We start from the raw sequence: 19,943 nt of genomic DNA on the forward strand, positions 1-19,943 counted from the left end.
CCATGTTCGTGTGGGCTTCTCCCAGGTGCTCTGATTTCCTCCCACAGTCCAAAGACATACTGCTAGGGAAATTGGCTTCTGGAAAAATTGGCCCTGGTGTGAGTGTGTGTGCCCTCCAATAGACTGGTGACCCATCCAGGCTGTATCCTGCCTTGCGCCTGTTACTTGCCAGGTTAGGTTACGATTCTCCATAACCCGGTACAAGATAAAGCAATTAAGAAAATGGATGGATGAATTTACTAAAGCCCTTCACCTTTACTAACACACTATCGACTTTCTTGAACATTTTATGAACAGTAGGTCTTTAAAAAGGAGAAAGGAATTCCATTAATGAATGTATGTGAATTATGATGAGATTGTCTATGCTTCACTCCATTTTCCACTTGAGTCAGCTAAACACACCTTTCCTATCTAATAGACCCTTTAGATTCACAAACATTCCACACAAAATGAGCTGTTGTTTATGTCTAATGGAAATGCCAGCAGCCTGCAACTCACAACTGGCAACCCACTGAAGCTAAGGAGGTGTGAGCCTGGTCTGTACCTGGATGGGAGACCTCATGGGAAAAACAAAGGTTGCTGCTGGAAGAGGTGTTAGTGTGGCCAGCAGGGGGTGCTCACCCTGTGGTCTATGTGGGTCCTAGGTGGATTCTGCACATTGGTGGTGGTGGAGGGGAGTCCCCATTACCTGTAAAGTGCTTTGAGTGGAGTGTCCAGAAAAGCGCTATATAAGTGTAAGCAAGTATTAATTATTATAATTGAAAACTGAGGTCCTGACTCTCTGTGGTCATTAAAAATCCCAGGGCATTTCTCGAAAAGCTTAGAGGTATAACCTTGGCGTCCTGATCAAATTTCCCATTAGCCTTTACCAATCATGGCCTCCTTATAATCCCCATCTATGAATTGGCTACATCACTCTGTTCTCCTCCTCACTGATAGCTGATGGGTGGTGAACGTTCTGGCACACTATGGCTGCCATCACATCATCCAGGTGGATGTTGCACATTGGTGGTGGTGGAGGGGAGTCCCCATTACCTGTAAAGTGCTTTGAGTGGAGTGTCCAGAAAAGAGCTATATAAGTGTAAGCAATTATTATTATAAATGCCCTGAAGTTGCCTTACTGAGCACATGCAAAAAAAACAGCTATTAGAAAATGTTTGCCTAACAACCACTGAAGTTAAATATAACATTGTTCCATGTCATGTTAGATGGTACATGTATTAGAGGAGCAAAATAAAATCAAGAAGTAATTTCATAAGTGAGCCTGCCAGTGATTCATATACATGAGCACAGTAAATGATTGCCTTGAAGTAAATGAATGCATTTGCTGTAAAATTGCATGCATGGAGTGCCAGGTGCTTATAGCTTTTTACTTTTGGGAAATAAACTGAATTCATCTAATCCCTTCTAACCTAAAGGTATTTTAAAATGATTAATATGTTCAAAAGCAAAGTATGCATGGTCTTGGTATTTCTATATACAGTAAATAGGTTTGTCTATAAATATTCTTGCCTCTGCACACCGTAAGGAAACATTTAAATTATTGCATTAAAGTAATGTCATTTCCACTTTGGCCATAACTGTATAGTAGACACTAAAGGACAGTACTGATGTGTAAAAATTGTGACATCAGTACATTTGTCAGTTAACATGAAAAGATTTCCTTTACAAATTAAATAGAATTTGTGTCCAGAAATGTGCTATATAAGTATAAGGATTAAGATGGTTATTATACTATTTGAAATATTTCACTTTCTCTAACTAAAATGTAAATCTATTGTATTTCTCTAACAGTTGAAAAGTTATAAAAAAGCAGTATTGTAAATATTGTATGGCATATTAAATGTCCATAGTTTAATATTATATAGCATGTAATGATGTAAAGTAGTATAAGAGCACTTACTGTACAGACAAATACAGGAAATCGCCCCATGAAGGAAACAAAGTAAGACCCAGGACTTGAGGATAATATTGCTGAATGTTGCATCTCTTTTGTTTAAATATGGAACAAGAGCCACCTAGCTTGGTATTAACACTGCTTACAAAGAAGGCCTTAGTTATTAAAACACTGGCAGAGGCAAATGGACACCGACTTTATGTCACCAAAGACATAAAATGTATGCGTTGCACAGGACTTAATAACTGCCGTCTTCCCCCACTTACCTTCTGGTTCCACATCGGAGGATTACAAGCACAGCTAGACGTCACACAGCATTAGGAAGGCTACACCAGCACAGGCTCAGACAATTCAGTTCAGTGCAATAAAAAGAGGCTAAAGACTCTCGGTTATCCAGGACGTTGCCAATTGGCAAGTGAAACTGGAGGATGCGTCTCAAACAAAGTTACATATCACTCCCTTTCAGTGATGTCTCATTTTGTTCAAAACATAATATGGGACACACTGGTGCACCCTGCTGTGTTCACATCTCAATACCACCTGTTCACATACATACACACTGTTGTACTTTGAGGATGGACAGGTGTTTGTGCCCAAATTGAAATGATGAATAAAGTCAATGTTAAACTCAGCTAAATTGTTAACACTTGCTATAAGGCAGCATTAAAATTGAATAGACTGAAAAAAAAAGATTGCAAAGATGGCATTTTGGCCCAATAACGGGAGCACGTGGCAACTTTAATTTGAGTGTAGAAAATAATTTTTTAAAAAGGCTGGAAGACTAAACTACAGCTTCAAGCCCACAGACTTTGGGTTCTTCAGTTTGAAGATAAATCTGTGTGTTCTTCACCTGGGGTATCAAGTTAAATTGGGTATTTCTAATCTCACTTATAGTGCCTTGGCAGCATGAGTTCCTTTGGCATATGCTGCATGATAGGGATATATGAGACATGGTATTCCTGTTTAGGCTGTTGGTGCCAGGATAATACGGCTTCATCATTAAATATTTCATGCGTGTCTGACACAAGAAGTTTTTGTGTTTCAGATATGTCCATATATTTAGTGCTAATACATGTCATAGGAGCACCTAATAAGTATCAGGTTCTATTTTGAATTCCCTTGCTTTATCAGATCTATGTGAGATATTTCGTGTGCAAGCTATCACCTGCACCAATAACTCAAATAGGTTTCTTATACTATGTGTACTCTGCTGTGCTGAAGTCATCTTTGGCACAATGACAATTCATGTACTGTATATGTTGTGTTATAGAATGTATATGTATATGTGTTATAGAATGTTTGTTATGAACACCAGTAATTTACTGAAAGCCTCAAATAGTTGTCTATCAGAGCAACATTAACTCTTATTACAACAGCTGGGTCTGGTTGAAAAGAAATCAAGCTTGCCATTTAGCGATTCTACATTTATTATTTGGCAAAAACACTTTTATCAGAATCTTTGAAATTCTGATCACTGCAACTCAAGGTAAACTAAACATGAGCAGCCAATATTACATGGTGAGTCATTAATGAGTCAGATGTCCTCATCATTATCATTATCATCAAAGCTATAAGGCTAGATTTTGTTTAAAAAAAATACAGATCTGGTAAACGTAAATAGGATTGTAAATGATCTTAAAATGTCTAAACTTTCATTAGAAAATTGATACCATAAAATTGTTTCTGCATAAAGAAAGAAAAAAATTGAAAAATTAGAAGAATGCAAAATGTCTAGGACATTTACACAGTAGTGTGGGTCAAAGGTGCTGATTTTATTTTACGGGGCACCGTACTTTAAATTAGGAAGCACAAAAATAAAAGTCATACATTTCAGGTTAGCACAGAATTATTAAGTTATTGTAGAAATGTGTCCACATACTGTATAGTAAATGAACAAACGGTAAACTCTGAACTTCACTCTTAATTCAAGAAAAGGATGTGTCTATTGGGAAGTACTATGCATTATTCCATACAACAGTCCGTTATCAGATTTCTGCCTATTCCTGGAACGAATCTTGGAAGTTCGGTATTGATCCCAGAAGCACAGGGAGCAAGGTGAGACTATGGTCTGGATGAATTGCCATGACAGATCATGCATGATATTTATTTCTGTCAACATATTTTTATTTTTTTTTAATTCAAAATCCCTGTGCTAGAAGAATTAAATGTCTTTTGAAATCTGAGCAGGCTGCAATGGCCTCTGGATTTTACTAATTGTCCTGTCGGTTGCTAATGGAAGAACAGTCAGGAGCAGTTGGTGAGATACTCTTGCTTTTAGTTCTGTTTAATTCACTGCATTAATTTGTATAGCTGTCTTTTTTTGTTTTACCGTAAAGTGCCTTGTATTATGAAATTGTTTAATAAACTATATATTCTCAAATAAATAAGGTGGGTAGCTGCATCAGCATGCGTAGTTTGCGAAGGAAAAAGTACACAGTAGGTTTATATCATGCTGAAAAGTGAAGAGAAAAAACACAATGTTGTGTTCACACCTGAAGAAGGCTTCACAGCCGAAACATTGTTTTCTCTCTTTTCAGCATGGAATAAACCTATTACTTGTTCCTATATAAAATAAATATTATTGTTTAACAGTCAATGATTAGAAGCCTTGATATTACCTAGCCCTAAGCTTAAAGCTGCAGACATCTACTTTTTAAATTCGGTCAACACTATCAAACTATTTGCAATTATGTCCAACATGATTTTTAGACTGCCTAACAGCCATATCACTCTGTAACTCTCAACTGACTACCCCTTGAAGCTAAGCAGGGTTGAGCCTGGTCAGTGCCTGGATGGGAGACCTCCTGGGACCCTATGGTTGCTGCTGGAAGTGGTGTTAGTGGGACCAGCGGGGGGCGCTCACCCTGCGGTCTGTGTGGGTCCTACTGCCCCAGTTTAATGACAGGGACACTCTACTGTAGTGGGTGCCGTCTGTCGGATGAGACGTTAAACCGAGGTCCTGACTCTCAGTGGTCATTAAAGATCCCTGGGCATTTCTTGATAAGAGTAGGGAGTTATCCCAGTGTCCAGGCCAAATTTCCCCCCTCGGCCTTTACCGTGGCCTTCAAATTGTCTACATGTAGGATTGCCTTGCACTTACCCTGCCTTGCCCTTGTTGCTTAGTAGACTCTGGCTTCCCATGACACCGTATGGTATAAAGCGGTTTGGTAAATGACATGACATTATTTAGACTGACAGCACAAGTACAGTGGGTCATGTATCATGTTCTGATTTCTATTCAGTTTTGCCAACTTATAAATGAAAATGGAAGCTAAGACTTTAAGTTTGTTGTGTAAGGGGATTCCATTGATAACCTGTTCAACGTTTTGTCTACATTTACCTAAAGCATGGAAAGTTATAAATGTCTTTAAAAGTGAAAACAGACATCGCCTCTCCACACGGTTTGAAGGCCTTCCTCAGATCTTTCTTCAAGGAGTTAAGATTATGAGAAGAAGTGTGCAATGTGTTTGTTTGCACACACAAATATCTGTTACAGTGGCTGAAATTGTTTAGTTTTGATAAGACAAAACAGGACAAACTGAGCAAAGATTTCACAGCAGGATGCTAAGCACAGATGTAAAAGCAAGGCAAATTTACTGAATAATGATTTTGTAGTTGTGCTCGTTGCAGCCTTAATACATGGTTTCTCAAAATAAAAAGCGAGCTGGGATAAAATGTGGATAATAATGTGTTTTTTTAGCACACACATTTAAACTCCAAAATCTTCCAACGAAGGCGTTTTATTTTTTTAAAGAACTTGGTACAAAAAAGTAAGACTACTCTTAACCAGTCACCAACTTCCATCAATCAATTTTAATGCATCATAAAGAAGAAAAACTACATTGGCATATGTAAGACAAACACTTTTTTTTTCCTATACATACTATCCACTGGACAGTCCCCTTTTTAGTTAAAAACAAAATAAAAAATAAAAAAAAACTACTTTAACAGTCCCAAGACATTTTCATCTAAATTTTCAGTGTCATCTAATTCCATGTCTTTCTCCTCCACTACTTTTCATTTCATGGCAAAAAATACATTGAACATTGCAAGCCACGTCAGAATGCATAATTGGCAAACAATAACCATAGTATTTCAAATGTTTTTTTTACCTTTTTTCTTTGTTCATTCATAAAAGAATATAAAAGAATTTTGTTCAACGTAGTGTCAAGTGTATTAAAATAGATCTGTATAGTACTGCACAGTTTCTCCCGGAGAATGCTGAAAATGGAGCTAAGAACTGGCCTCAGACAGACGATGCTTCAGGGCACATTCTCATTGTGACATGGAGCACTGATATGGTTACTTTGTTTTTATTGATGAATGGGCTCGCCTCATGTCACAGCAACCGGCGCTTCAGTAGGTCTGACTTTTGGAACCTATGCAGTATCCCTTTGATGGACTGTGTCAAGAGACCCTACTGCTGGCAAAGCATTCAAAACAGAAGCCAGTTCATCCTGAATCATCCTTGAATCAATGATATGTGCTGAGTACCCAATGCATCCCCCACATAAGCTTTGCCTCTGTCCCTACACCATCTGTTGGGACTCTGTTACAATGGGCTAGAAAAAGTAGTATCCAGGACTGTAGTTTAATATTACTATGCAATACTGCTATGATTAAATACTATTGTGATGAAAAACATACTGCCTGATTTGCACAGCATAAAGGCTATGCCTGAAAGCTCCTTAAACCCATTTCTCACTGACTAGACTGTTCCTGAACTTTTTCTCCAGTAGGTTTTGGGAATCTCTCAGGTAAGTAAAGATTTTCTCTCTTTGTTTAAAAATAGATCAATTCTTTGGATTCAGATTCCACTTTGTGCACGGCACCAGTGTCTGCTTACAGGTGCTAGAAGCAACACAGTTGAAAATGTATTGTCCAGCACAAAGTTTAATACTCTTTCTGTAAGAGTCAGTCCTGTTAAAAAATGACAAACCTCTCTGCAGTAAAATAGTCTTAAGTCTTATATGGGAGTAATTTGTCACTGCAGACGTCACGTAGTGCCTGCTGGATATATGCAGTTATCCCTAATTATGAGCATATCAATAAGCCTATGAATGTGTGTTAGACACCAATTAAAATGAGGGAGTAAAATAGCTATAATCGAAGTTTTTATAACATATTTATGAAGTTCTTTTCAGCAAAAACTGTTATTTTGATTTGAAAGTTGTATCACAAAATGGAAATCACAGGAAAAAAAAGGGTTTCACATTTTAAGACATTTATCACTCTTAAACCAGAAACTTTTTTTCTTTTGGAAGACCAGAAATCCTCTAAAGCTCTGTAACATTATATATAAACCTGTAACTTTTGTCTACACATACTCCACTTTTAATTCAATCAGCTGTAAAGTCTTAATGCAACATAACAAAGGGGGGAATACATCTTTGTGAAGAGAAACCCACAACCTACTTCATTTACTGTGCCACAAAAGTCTTTGTGGGTAATGGCTTAATGACAGTAAAGCTTTGAGAGATAACCCTATGTGTTCAATTAATGCGCCCTTTCTTTGCATTGTTTCTCAGTGGTACTTAATGAGATCGATGCAAAAATGCCAAGGTACTTAGCTCTCTTTGGCAGTGATGTAGCCATTACTTAAGGTATATTGTATGTTGTCCCTCTAATTTAATCTAATTTCATTTATTGCATATCTGACCTGAAATTGTTTACTTGGAGTTATTTTAATTGTATGCATGTGACTTAGGTGTAACTGACTCTGTGTGGGTTCACTCCTCACAAGCACTGGAACAATCACGTCATGTTTCTGTTATAAAGAAGGAGATGCTGTATAAACAAATGATCTACATGAGAACTAAATAAACTTCTAAAAAAATGCAATATGTCTTAGCAGTCAGTGCAGCACCTACCCAAGAGTTCCTGTCTCACAACACACAGGTGAGCACATCTGCTTTTTCACACCCTGACCTCCTTCTCTCCCAGATTATGTTTAAGCTGACTGTGATTTTCTTCTGTCACACACATCCCATAATATTTCAGTTGACTGCACCTACTACAGGGTGTCAGCCAGGTCAGTTCATGACTGAATTTAAACGCCAGCCAGTTGTGTCCAGCGTTCTACATCCTCTTGGTATTAATAAAGCTTCTAAAGCAGTTTCCCTTTCTTAGTAGAATTCCAGTCAGATTTCCAGGTGTTTTAACAACACTTTCCAAATATAAAGCAGGGTAATATGAAAATCACAATTATCAAAGCAAAATTAAAACAAAATGGTATATATGCAATATGTGGTTAAAAACTGAATCTAATGGATATCTGTGAAGTACTGGCCAGGTGTATGTCTGTGTATGTACAGTACCTCATTCACACATATTCCTATACTTGGCATTGCTACATTCTGGTGGAATCTGTTGTCAGACAGGGATAAGTATCAGGAATGGCAATCATTACTACCATTAGAGAAGCAGTAAAGACTACTATTGTTTGGTAGTTTAGAGAAGTGAAACAATTTAACAGCAAGAACTACTCTATCTGCTCAGAAAGACAATTCTATAGAAAAAAGGTCGAAAATGAATGCTGTGCAGCAATATATGATAAATATATATATACTAAGAGGCATTAAAAATTAAACAAATCAATACTCACTTGTTGTGTTTTTAATGTCTCTCGTTATATATCTTTTATACTTGCACTGATCAGCCAAAAGATTAAATTCACTTTACAGCTGTTCAAGATAGGAAGCCTATCAATAAATCATACCTGCCAGCTTCCACAACAGTACAAACACAAAATAATGGTCTGAAATAACTCAAGAGTTAACTCTTCATTCTTGGCTCATATTCCAGTTTTCTCCACAGTACTTGACTCATTACACTTATCTTTTCTAAGGAAAGGCTGCATCGATTTCTCACAATAGCTTTAATTTCAATATAAATTCTTTATCCATTTATCTGTATATTTGAAGGAATGGGTGGATGTTTATAGATCCGAATATTCTTCTTAAAAAATGATGTATATACAAATGTTTATTTGAATCTATAATGTCCATTCCAACTTCTACGGGACAGACAGACAAAGCTTTTGCAACAGAAGCATGATGGAGAAGATCACTGCATTTCTTTCTCTTGTGATATCTGTGTTCCTATACAGACTTCTCAAAGACAACTAAAATCACACAGGAGGGGAAAAATGATCCTGCGCAAGACGGCAGGATCTTACTTTTTTCATTATTTTGCACCAAAAGGGATACTGCATTACCTTCATGTCTTCATAATAAATTAACAAGAAATCAACCAACAATATTGTTAAACAATTCCAGAAAGAACAGAAATCATTACGACTTTAGATGTCTTAACACTCCCTGCCAAGACAGGCCCGGTGTAACACTGACAGGCTTTTTAGCAATACATGCCTGCAAAATAGAAAGGAAAACAGACTTGAGACCTATCGAGAGGCCAGTCAGTCCCTTTGTTTAGCAGGAAGACTAACTATTTAAATAGTGTTCACTCTCAAAACTGTCCCATCAAGAAGAAAGTAATCAGGTCTCTATTTGTCTGTGTAAAAAACTGATATAGTAACAAAGAACCCTCAAAAATTCTACTTGAGGCAGTGGTTGTTTGTACTGTCTAGCCGATATACAGTATATATATATAGTTCTTAACAAGTGGTTGTTCAGCACTAAAATGTTGAAGTCATATATTACATTTCCTTAAAAAAGCAAAAATGAGAAAAAGAAGAAGGAAGTCAAGACAGCAAATCCAGTACAAAAATGTAAGTTTTTTTGGCATATTTTCTATACTGGCAAAGAAAACAAGAAAATAGCAAAAAATGAAAGACCCATATTAAAAATAAATGGCCCTTGTAAAAAAAAATCTACTTTTGGGTGCAACTGGAAACAAGAACATCACATTTATATGATTCAATAATAATAATTAATTTAAAAAAAGTAACAGCAAGAACCAGCAAGAACAGTAATACAACATCTGTACAGCCATCCCCCTTTAAATACTTCACTTCCCAGGCATCAGCATGAAAATACTTCATGTTGAACTAGAAATGGTAAATTCTGTAGTGTCATTTTAAATACTTTAAAGTTCTCAACAATAATACTGAAAAATTATTCTGTTTTGTTTGAAGGCTCAATAGATTCATACATACACACTGAAAGCGTTTCCTCATCCCACTTTCACCTGAATAAATATGGCGAACATTGTTCATAAGAGAATAATAACAATTCTACTCAGATATATCAATGTACAGTTGAAAATGTTCTTTCAGTTTTATATTTTAATACCTTTTGTAACTACTGCTACTAATCGCTAGTGTTGTTGCTTACTATATGCTGAACATTATTCTCCTCTAATTTTGCTTTAAAAAACATTATTAGGTTTTTCATTATTTTTTGGCCATATGCAATACTAGATTGTATTTCCATATCAGCCATTTTTTGTTTTTAATTCATAAATACATTAAGGCCAAGAATATTAATAAATAATAACAATTATAATAAAAAAAATCTCGTAAGCACTGAAGGTGTTGGGTTTACAAAATACTCATCACAAACTGCTTGTGGGATATCATTTTGCCACAGCAGATCTCCAAAAACTGCATTGGTTATATATTTTTTTGTTTTAAATTTGTTTCGTAAGTTTCTATGGTATTCCGACTTATAAAAAAGTTTATTGTTCTGAAGAAGATGTGGAAGGTGTTCTGCGCATTTGGCAGGTCGCAGGTTGGCTCAGTGTGGGGTGGTGGTGATCAGTTGTTGCCCTGGGACTGAGACAGACCTTTCTGCACATGCGCGGAAGTACCAGCAGAGGGCGAGCTTGCGCTGCTGGGAGGTTTGATCCAGGGGAGGGTGAGAAGGGCGGCCCCTGTGGTTGTGGTGGCAGTCATGGTCACCTGAATCATCTGGTCCCTCTGGATGAGTCTGATCAAAGCCTTCAGTCGATCCAAGGCAGACTGAGTTTCCTTCTGCTTTCCCAAAAGGCTGTTTTTCAAATCTACACATTTCTGTGGAGAAGAAGAAATGGCCGTGTTGAGACTTTGTTGGTATGAAAGTTGAAGGAAAGTTAGAAGTACTTCTTAATCATTGAAAACCTGCGACTGAATGCTTTGCTTTGACATATTTCTATGATTACGAGACCAAAACTAAATCATACAATCTATGAGAACATTAAAAATGCAGCAATATCACTCTATACAGTCTTTTTTTATAATACAAATAGCAATGAAAAGAATATTAAAAAAACCTGAAGGGACATCCATATGCACTGTTTCAGGTCCTAAGAAATATAATATAACTGCCAAGAAATATTGTTTCCGGATTAATACTTTGTGTTGTAAAAATCTTTCACTAGGCCCTCTGCACATTCTGTTCCTGAACAACACATTTTCACTTCATTGAAACAGTAGGGCGTATTTCTGCAGGAGAAGAGCCTGAGTATGAGCACTTTGTAATCTAAAGATATTTCATTACCTTAAGGCTGTACTGCTGTGATGTTTAACAAACTCAAGGACAGTTAAGAAAAGTAAGAACAACTAAAGGGGTACACAATAAAGCATATGCGTGTGAAAATAAAAACTGACACTGCTACTTTACATTACTCGTTTTCCTTTTTGTGTTCCCTCTTTGAACACAAACACCACAGAGGATTAGGGGAAGGAAGCCAAAGGAAAACAGCCATTTGTGCCAAAGGAAAACCACCTATTGGGTTCTAATGGAGCTGTGGCAGGGGATCGTACCGCCAGAGAATCACTCAGCTGCTGCTCCCTTTCCTCCAGCTGTGCACGCTCACTCTTCAGCTCACTACTCCTCTTCAGCAGCTTCCTCTTCTCTTCCTCTTTCACTGTGCAACAAACGCAAATGGCATCACCACAGCAGCACGAGAAAGCTTCTCTAGTCTTCACCCCGTTAAACTTGAGAGAAATGAAACCGAGCTTTCGAGTATATGACATAATAACCTGATTTGTTACATCTGTTTCCACACTTAAAGGTCCATATACGCTTGAAGTGCTCTAAACCGTCATTTACAGTCTTAGAGATCGTACAGTGACTTGGTTACAGGGAGTTCACGCTGAACCGGACACATCTGGAAGTACATGTTGTGTGAAATCCCTCACGGTACGAAAGATTCACTCCCGTCTATTGTGAAAGAGTAAAAATTCAATTTTTGACATTAGCACGACTTTCAGGTAAAACATGGTATTTTTGGTCAACTGCTTTATTCACGGCTCATAATCATTTCTTGCTTTCTCAACATCTCATTTCTCAACACAAATCTAATTTGTAGCCACTTGACTGTTTAAAGTTATATATTGACAGAATAAAGATTAGGTCTAGGAAATAATGAATCTCTTCACAATCGTGTGAAGCTTACAGGCACATCAGCTATTTAGAGTCACCTTAGTCTGTTTTTGTTCCCAGTAACTCATGTGATGATGATTGTTTTCCACTCCTCTCTCCTGGTTGAGCCAGATCCATGGTAGAGGCTGTCTATGCTGTAGTAAGACCAGCTAGGAGGCTCTTTGGGTCTCTCAGCAAGTGGTCAAACTTTAGAACGGTAGATATTTGACTGTTCTTTACTTTGCCGTAAAAACCTTGTTTTGTTCAGTATGTGGCCAAAATGGCTTCTGAGTCACGAGTAGCTGTAGACAGCTGTAGACCTGCCATTTTTCACCAAGGCATACCTGTTTTGTGTGTTATGTAAGACTGGACAACAGCCAAGTTCTGAGGCCAGGACATGCTGTCTTTGTTTAGTACCTGGAAAAGAAAAAAACTTCATGTGTACATAACAAGTTGTGAACAGTCTTGTATTGCTCTACAGATTCTTCTTACAAGGAAAATATTTTTTTCTACCAACCTGCAATGCCAAAATGTATGATTTTATTTCAGCCAGGGCTGAGCACACAACACTATACCATAACACTGGAGTAAAGGGGGAATTTGTTTAACGGGGGATATGATAATACATTTTTCTAAACACTTATATATGTTCCTTAATTTTAAAATCGTAAATTGCTTGGTTTATGTTGATTTGAATAATAAAGACTCAAATAAATTTGACACATATACAATTTGTTTTACTAATTTGATCTCTTTAACAACATAAATCACTTTAAATAAAAAGCTTTATTATTCACAATCTGATATCATCAAGAATAATATGGTAGCTGCCTTTATTCAGAGTATTTAAATACAAATGTGAAGAATATGCAAAATTTAGAAACACTTTATTTAATCATTGTTTTGACAATAAATTAAATATACTTAATAATCCCATATATTAAACATATTAAAAAGGTTACTGCACATCTTTCTCCCCTTTAAAAAGTTCATTTTAAAATAACAGACATGTAATATTGTGTTTCATTATCAAGGGTGCTATGCAACATTTTTGTTTGACAATACTTTATTGAAAACTTAAACTAGCAACCTTATAAAAGAAAAAGAAAAATTAATAAAAGAGTCTAGCTGATGCTAAATGAGTTTTAAATAACAATCTTGCAAAACAGCTGACAACATTATTTCACTTTTATTTTCTATATAATTACTTTAATTTTGTCAAAAGAAAATACATAATACTAAGAAAGAGACAAATGGGATTTACATACTGTACACAGCTGGGAACTGACCTATCATTAAATGTTTTGGGAAATTTATACTGACTAGTCTGTTCATCTCATTTTTGTGTATAATTGTCCTCGACTCTTGGTTAGGAGGAATAGTGCTTGCTGGGTAATAGCATCTTAAAGAGTTGTTATGAGGAGCTGGAATATGTTATAGTGACCAGGAACTACAGTACATACAGCAGGCTTGTGGTCATTATTGCTATGGGAAGAGCCATAGGCAGGAAGCAATAGGCTCTGCTAGGGCCTCCATAATCTAATTTTAACTGAGGGATTCCCTGTTTCCTAAACCAAACTCCTTTTCACTTCCATTTCCAGTCATTCCTGTTTTTGAAATTAGATGGTGTTTGTTCCTTTTTTTGCGTGTGAACTACTTGCCAATAATAAGTAATCCTAAAAGGACAAATTGTTTAATGGCCTGAAGTTCGCTTGCAGGATGAAGATGGCGTGATGATACACAGGCAGCGTGCTGTACCACACCAGCACAGCAGTTTCTGGGCTCATGCCTTTTGAGCTCACTTACCTTCTTGTGGCACTTTGGGCACACCCACACTCCCTTGGGGGGGGTCTTTAGTGGGGTGTCGAGGCAGTCAGGGTGATAGGCCCGGGGACAGCTGTGACACCGCTGTAACTCTCCTCTTTCCTTGCATACAGCACAGTGCTCATCGTGTACGATGTCATCCTGAACGAGTACAGCAAACACACACACACTCAGAAACCAGGACTCCTGCCGAGTGTACAGACATGCTCGTACTGAGGTTTCATGCTGTGATTCAGTCCTCGGCTAGTGCAAACTTATTTTTGTTTTGGTCACTTGTCTTCATCTACTTGGCTGGTACTGAAGAAGAATCCGTTCTAAGAGTAAAACAGATTATTTGAGCAGGAAGGAAAGACTTTTTGCTGTGACTCACAAAAGTATCTTTTCAAGTACAGTATGTATCGTATCACTGTCATCACACACACTAACATTATGTTACATTAAACACGTACCTTCTTTTACAACTAAGATCAAAACTAGCAAATAAATTATAAAGAATAAGAACTGAGGTTTGTATTTTCAGCTATATATCCTATTTAACATATAGTGATCATGTGAATATGTTAAAACATCGTCAGCAATGCCCATGGATTCATAAGCCTTTTGAGGTATGAAACCGACAGCACATCATGCATTTCTGCCTGCTGTATGTACATTTATCTATTACAAAAAAATATTAAAAGTGAATAAAAATAATTAGATTCTGGTGACACAACATGTTGTGAAATTGAAAAAATGCAGAACTAATTACAGCACTCATTTGAAATAAGTGCCTTAAGATGCGACACTTCAAAAGAGTTGCCTTTCAAAATGGTCCCTGACAAACAAGTTCTCAAGTTCTGATGGAGAAGGGAGCCAAAAAATAACAAATATTCAATCTATAAACTTTAAAAAGTATGTAAGAAAAACTGTTTTGATCAGCCCACAGAAGGAAAAAAATATACTTTTACTTTAGGGCAAGGTTGTGTTGTTCTTCCAAATTCTTAAGAGTTAAATATAGCAAAGATGTCTTATTATATAACGGTATGTTGGGCCTACAAGTGGAAACCAAGCAACAGCAGATTAAGGTCGGAGGGAGGGGCGCTTTTCACAATGAGCGTCTCTTTTATTTGAGGAAACCACTGACTCATACTGATGGTAGCAGTGTATTTGAGAATTTCATTTGGACTATTTTCAATCTAAAAAGAGCACATAGACCTCAGAATAGCATTTGTAGTACTGGCACAAAATCTGTCTTTGAGGAAAGTATCGATATCCAAACGGTTAAAAAATTAAATTAAAAATTAGCCAAAATTAGAACATTCCAGTTAGGTAAACCTTAGGTAAAAGTGCAGCTAATTAGCATTAATTTAATTTTTAAACCAGATAATTGTGCTACCCAATGAACACAATCATGGCATAAACATTGCTCTTAATAAGTTTAGCACAATAATGGAAATGCAGCTGAATCTCACTCAGTGATCACTGCTACAATAGTGTGAAAGAATACATTAACAACCCCCTGATCAAAAACATCAAATCTATCATTTCTTAGGGACCGAACAGCTCTTTATCCATTTTCAAATTTACCTGGTAAATAAAACCCTAATTAGCTGCCAGTTATTTTCAGTTTCAACTGTGCAACCATTCAATAATGATTTTAGTCACATCTAAACTGTGATTTATCTGGTCACTTTCCTCCATTTATACTGCAAAACATGCACCACCACAGGATAACTCCCATGGCAGCTCACAAATAATGCCTTGAACAAGGACTAAAAACACTGAACATACCTTCCAACACAGGTCCTCATTGGCTAGCATGCAAACAGGAAGCAGAGAACATGTTAGTAGCCGACATTAGGAAGCTGTTCAAAGGGAACAGAGCTATGGGTAAGTAATAGCCATGCACTAGGACCAATCAGGCATGAGACTGATTTTTAGAAGCCTCACAATATACAGTATGATGTGTTGAATTTGGTAGCCATGGGTTCAAAACATACTTAATCTTTCCAAAAAATGCATTTGGTTTTGTTTTAAAAAGTCTGGAGGTCATTTTCGTTCTCTCATGCATCATTTTTTAAGTGACCATGGTGATCAATTCAGGCTAGATAGTAAAGATGTCCATTAGTATAAACAAAGAAAATATTCCTCAGTCCGTCTACATTTTGCATTCCTCGTTTAAACACATCTTGTTGTATGTATGTTTGGTGGGAAATAAACCTTGAGGCACTGTGGTGTTCATTGTTAAGTAAAGCTTTGGTAAATTCTCTGGTATTAACACAGCTTAAATAAATGTTTTGCTCATGCTGGTTATATTAATGTGATGGTAGTATGCTGTAAAACATTTGAGCTACTGAAAAAAAGGGCAGCCAAGGGCCACAAGACACATGACACATGATGAACTATCCACAAACTGGGCAGTAAAACAACCAAGGCATTTCTCCTGAGCTCGTGAAGACGTAATCTCTTTCACTAGCTTGGGAGTTGGGGAATTGGGGGTGTTTGTTTCTTTGTCATTCTCACCTGTATCAGTCATAAACTGATCACCTATTAAGACCTATTAGTCTGAAAGGAGGCAGCAACCTCTTCAAATCAGGATGAGGAACCTTAAAAATGATTTGTCCTGAAGCTGTACTCCTGAAAAGTTTTTGAAACTGGGGGCCTAGTGCAGAAACCACTACAAAGAGCAACAGATCAATTGATGTCATCTATTTTCTTAAGAGATTTACAGCTCATCTGGCACAAAAACCCGAAGACACAGGGAAGCCAGGGTGTAGTCCTGACTCGGCTCAGGCTGACCTTCCAAGAATGAAACCCTTGCTGAAAATGGATGGATGAATGGATGTGATTTTGGTAAAAATCTTTCTCCAGAGAGGCTCTATTAATTTTCAATAACACACTGTCCTGCCTGTTGTGCTCAGCTCTAATTATGTTAAATCATAACAAACTGGTTTACCTCTTGCTGTCAGGAAAAGTGGATGATTTAGGTAATTTGATGCAAGTCGTTTGCGCTGAAAAGCAAAAGAAGAAGATATGATAAGTGCTTTCAGATAATCAGCTATTACTCAGTTCTGTATATTATTTGGTGATTTATTTAGAGATATAAATGACACGTAGCTACCAAATTTAAATACTGGTATGCCACGTTTACTCAACAGATATCCAGGCAACTGTATTTCAATTTTTTGCAAGCTAGTTTTTCATGGGTACATCAAATAAAGTGTATTCAGAATTTTAATACTCTGTTTTCCTATTTTCTATTCAAAGTGTAGTCTTCAAGAAAACATTATTTTTCTTACACCAGGTGTAATAAAATGCCTCAAACAACTCAAGTCACGGCTTTGAAAGTCCTTGTGAAAACAGAGGACGCAATCACAGGATTCATCTTTCATTTAGTAAGGAAGCAATTTCAAGCCTGACTACAGCTGCAGCCAATTCCACAAGTTGCTCTCCATCTTACCTCTGGCTCAAACAGTCCACTGTATGCTGGATTGGCTGTGCTTCGTCTCTTCCTTTCTTGACGTTTGCTCTGGATTTCTGTGGCCATGGGAATAAGTCACTTAGTGTTACATTCTGCAGGATATCTGCAGTGACAGATTCATTTGTATGTGCAAACAATCTTAACTAGATTGCAGAAACAACTCTTGGTAACTGCCTTGTAGTCTGAACCCTGAGCAATCTTAAGAACATCTAAACCTGTGGATAATCTGGGCCGGAGCTCCCAGTACTTCACAATTGGACGAGTACCTCTCTGTGACATGAAAAATTTAACATGTACATTTGCCATTTAAGAACCATTTTGGAGGTGCTCACTGTTTTACTGCATGAATTCCTTATTTACAGTTGGAAGGAAAAATCTTGCTATTATAGAACATCTTAAAAACAGCATAAAAAAATGGAACAAGACGTGGAGCCTTGCACTTTACTGCTCTGTGCACACCCTGTCAGCAATAGAATAGGAATGACAGGAGACCGGTTTTGCATTCTAATGTTGCTCAAACATTTAACAACACATTTCCTCAGGAATCAGGAGAAAAGTGTTTGAGAGGATATGTTTTGAGAAGGTACAGGAGGTACGCTGCCTTCCTAAAATCTGGCGAATGCTAGTTAAGGGCTCGTACTTGGATCCACGAAGTGCCTTATCAGTGTTATGGGCCTGCTTGGAAAACAATAAAGAAGATGCTAATTTTATCACCAAAATAAATGTTAATGGGGGTCATACCGTCAGATTTGGAAATCCTGCAGATCAGACAACAGGTCCATCCGACTAGACGTGTTTCAATAATAGAGCACACCTAATCGCATTTGATTGTGGTATTAAAATGACTAAATCAAAATGTTGTTTGGTCAACCTTTTTAGCTTGTTATCGACACCAGTGGCTTCAAATGTGTTAAGACGGTGTGTGTGTCATAGTTTTGCACTTAAGTACGCCATACACACTGACCTCCATCACCTCGTCATGTACAAATTAAGCACCGATATCAACCTCTGCTCACTAATTATTGATTAAACTGTTTTTTTAGCAATGAAGCTGTGAAACAAGTAAACCTAGCTGAATCCCGTAAGTCACGGACAGCTGTCCTTCATCTTTGTTTAGCGAGATGCTGGATCTCTCGGGTTTGACTGAAGTCTGTCTCTTCACCGCAACTCACCGAGTGAGAACTCACCTTCCAAGTGCTCTGTTGTTACCAAGCCAAGGGCCACCATGAAGGCAATTTTCTGAGGGAAATGAAATAACCAGAAGGGATAAGATCAGTAAGGGAAGAAACAAGCCTTAAAACTATAACAATGTGACAGCTGTAAAAGGCTGTCAAAATTCCAATTTGGTTAAATATGAGACAGTGATCATTAGGTGTAAAAACAGGTACCTTCAATATGGCCCTAACATACTAAAACAGTCTGGGGTTTTTCATTAATTCCTTTTTTCTTTTTATTGCAGTGATGACACTACAGGCCACCTAGATCTTTTGAGACAGATCTTTGCATGGAGACAGCTTTGCTTGAAAAGTTGAGCTTTAGGAGAGACTGAATAAATAACTTCACACAGTGTAGTTTATGAAGGTACATGCTTTTAAATAAGACTACAAGTGAGCACTTTTTTACCTTATTATTTCTATGACAGTTGTTTTGCATTTTATAACACTGGTATGAGTATTTCACCCTCTCTTTGTACATACTGTAAAAGGGATTCAAATCAGAAAATCCTGAATTCTCTAAAGAGACTGTACTAACAAGCAGAACCTCTGTATGTGTGAACAAAATGCGATCAGGCCAGAGTATGAGCTGGGCTATGTAGTGAAGCAGTTTACTTCACATGACCCCACAAAGGCAGCTGGAGGTGGGGTTAACACACATATTAAAAGAATAGGAAAGATATTAGTTTAAGCTGTGTAGTAAAAGTGCAGTTAGGGCTCTTGCCTCATCTGTGTGTTTCCTGTTTTTCCTTTATACTGTTCAATTACTGAAAAACAGAAAAGCTCGAGCTTTGAATTTTCTTTTGGAGAGGTGAGTCTGTGTGCTGCTAAAAAAGACTTTTTGATATAATTAATAAATGGATTTCTGGGACCTTAACACAAGGGATAGCATTTGTCAGTTGCTCAAATAAGGAAAAGGAGGGTGAAAGTTGAGGATGAGATGGGATAAACAGGGATTAGCTAGCAGGATAATGGGATCAGTTAAATGATTATGATGAGATGGCTCAGAGAGACATCTAACCGCCGTAGCTGTTAGCCTGATAAAGATTTTCATTAGCATTGCATAATACATAATTTTACATGACAGCATTTTTTTTTTAATTAGTGGGATATGGGGGTTTCTATGTAATATTACATACAAATAATTCATTAGTGTGTGTTGCAAGGATGATAAAATTGTCTAGTCCACATTTAGTTCTTATTTTCATGCTACTGCTAATTCAGAGAAAGAAAGGACATACGAA

The 19,943-nt window shown here is 37.2% G+C and overlaps 1 protein-coding gene across 2 annotated transcripts in view; it reads right to left on the minus strand.

The window, feature by feature from the left end:
• Positions 1 to 5,621: 5,621 nt before the first annotated feature.
• phf21b (PHD finger protein 21B) overlaps positions 5,622 to 19,943 on the minus strand; it is a 108,173-nt gene continuing 93,851 nt past the window's right edge. For both annotated transcript variants that reach the window (XM_015352990.2, XM_006633660.3), the window contains 8 exons: positions 18,673 to 18,724; positions 17,465 to 17,541; positions 16,961 to 17,015; positions 15,796 to 15,818; positions 14,008 to 14,166; positions 12,546 to 12,618; positions 11,601 to 11,704; positions 5,622 to 10,868 (listed from right to left, as the gene is read on the minus strand). In XM_015352990.2, the coding sequence (XP_015208476.1) occupies positions 10,614 to 10,868; positions 11,601 to 11,704; positions 12,546 to 12,618; positions 14,008 to 14,166; positions 15,796 to 15,818; positions 16,961 to 17,015; positions 17,465 to 17,541; positions 18,673 to 18,724 (798 nt within the window). In that variant the 3' untranslated portion in view covers positions 5,622 to 10,613. The remainder of the gene's footprint in view (positions 10,869 to 11,600; positions 11,705 to 12,545; positions 12,619 to 14,007; positions 14,167 to 15,795; positions 15,819 to 16,960; positions 17,016 to 17,464; positions 17,542 to 18,672; positions 18,725 to 19,943) is intronic.

Source organism: Lepisosteus oculatus, chromosome 7 (genome assembly GCF_040954835.1).
Source record: "Lepisosteus oculatus isolate fLepOcu1 chromosome 7, fLepOcu1.hap2, whole genome shotgun sequence".
Taxonomy (NCBI): Eukaryota; Metazoa; Chordata; class Actinopteri; order Semionotiformes; family Lepisosteidae; genus Lepisosteus; species Lepisosteus oculatus.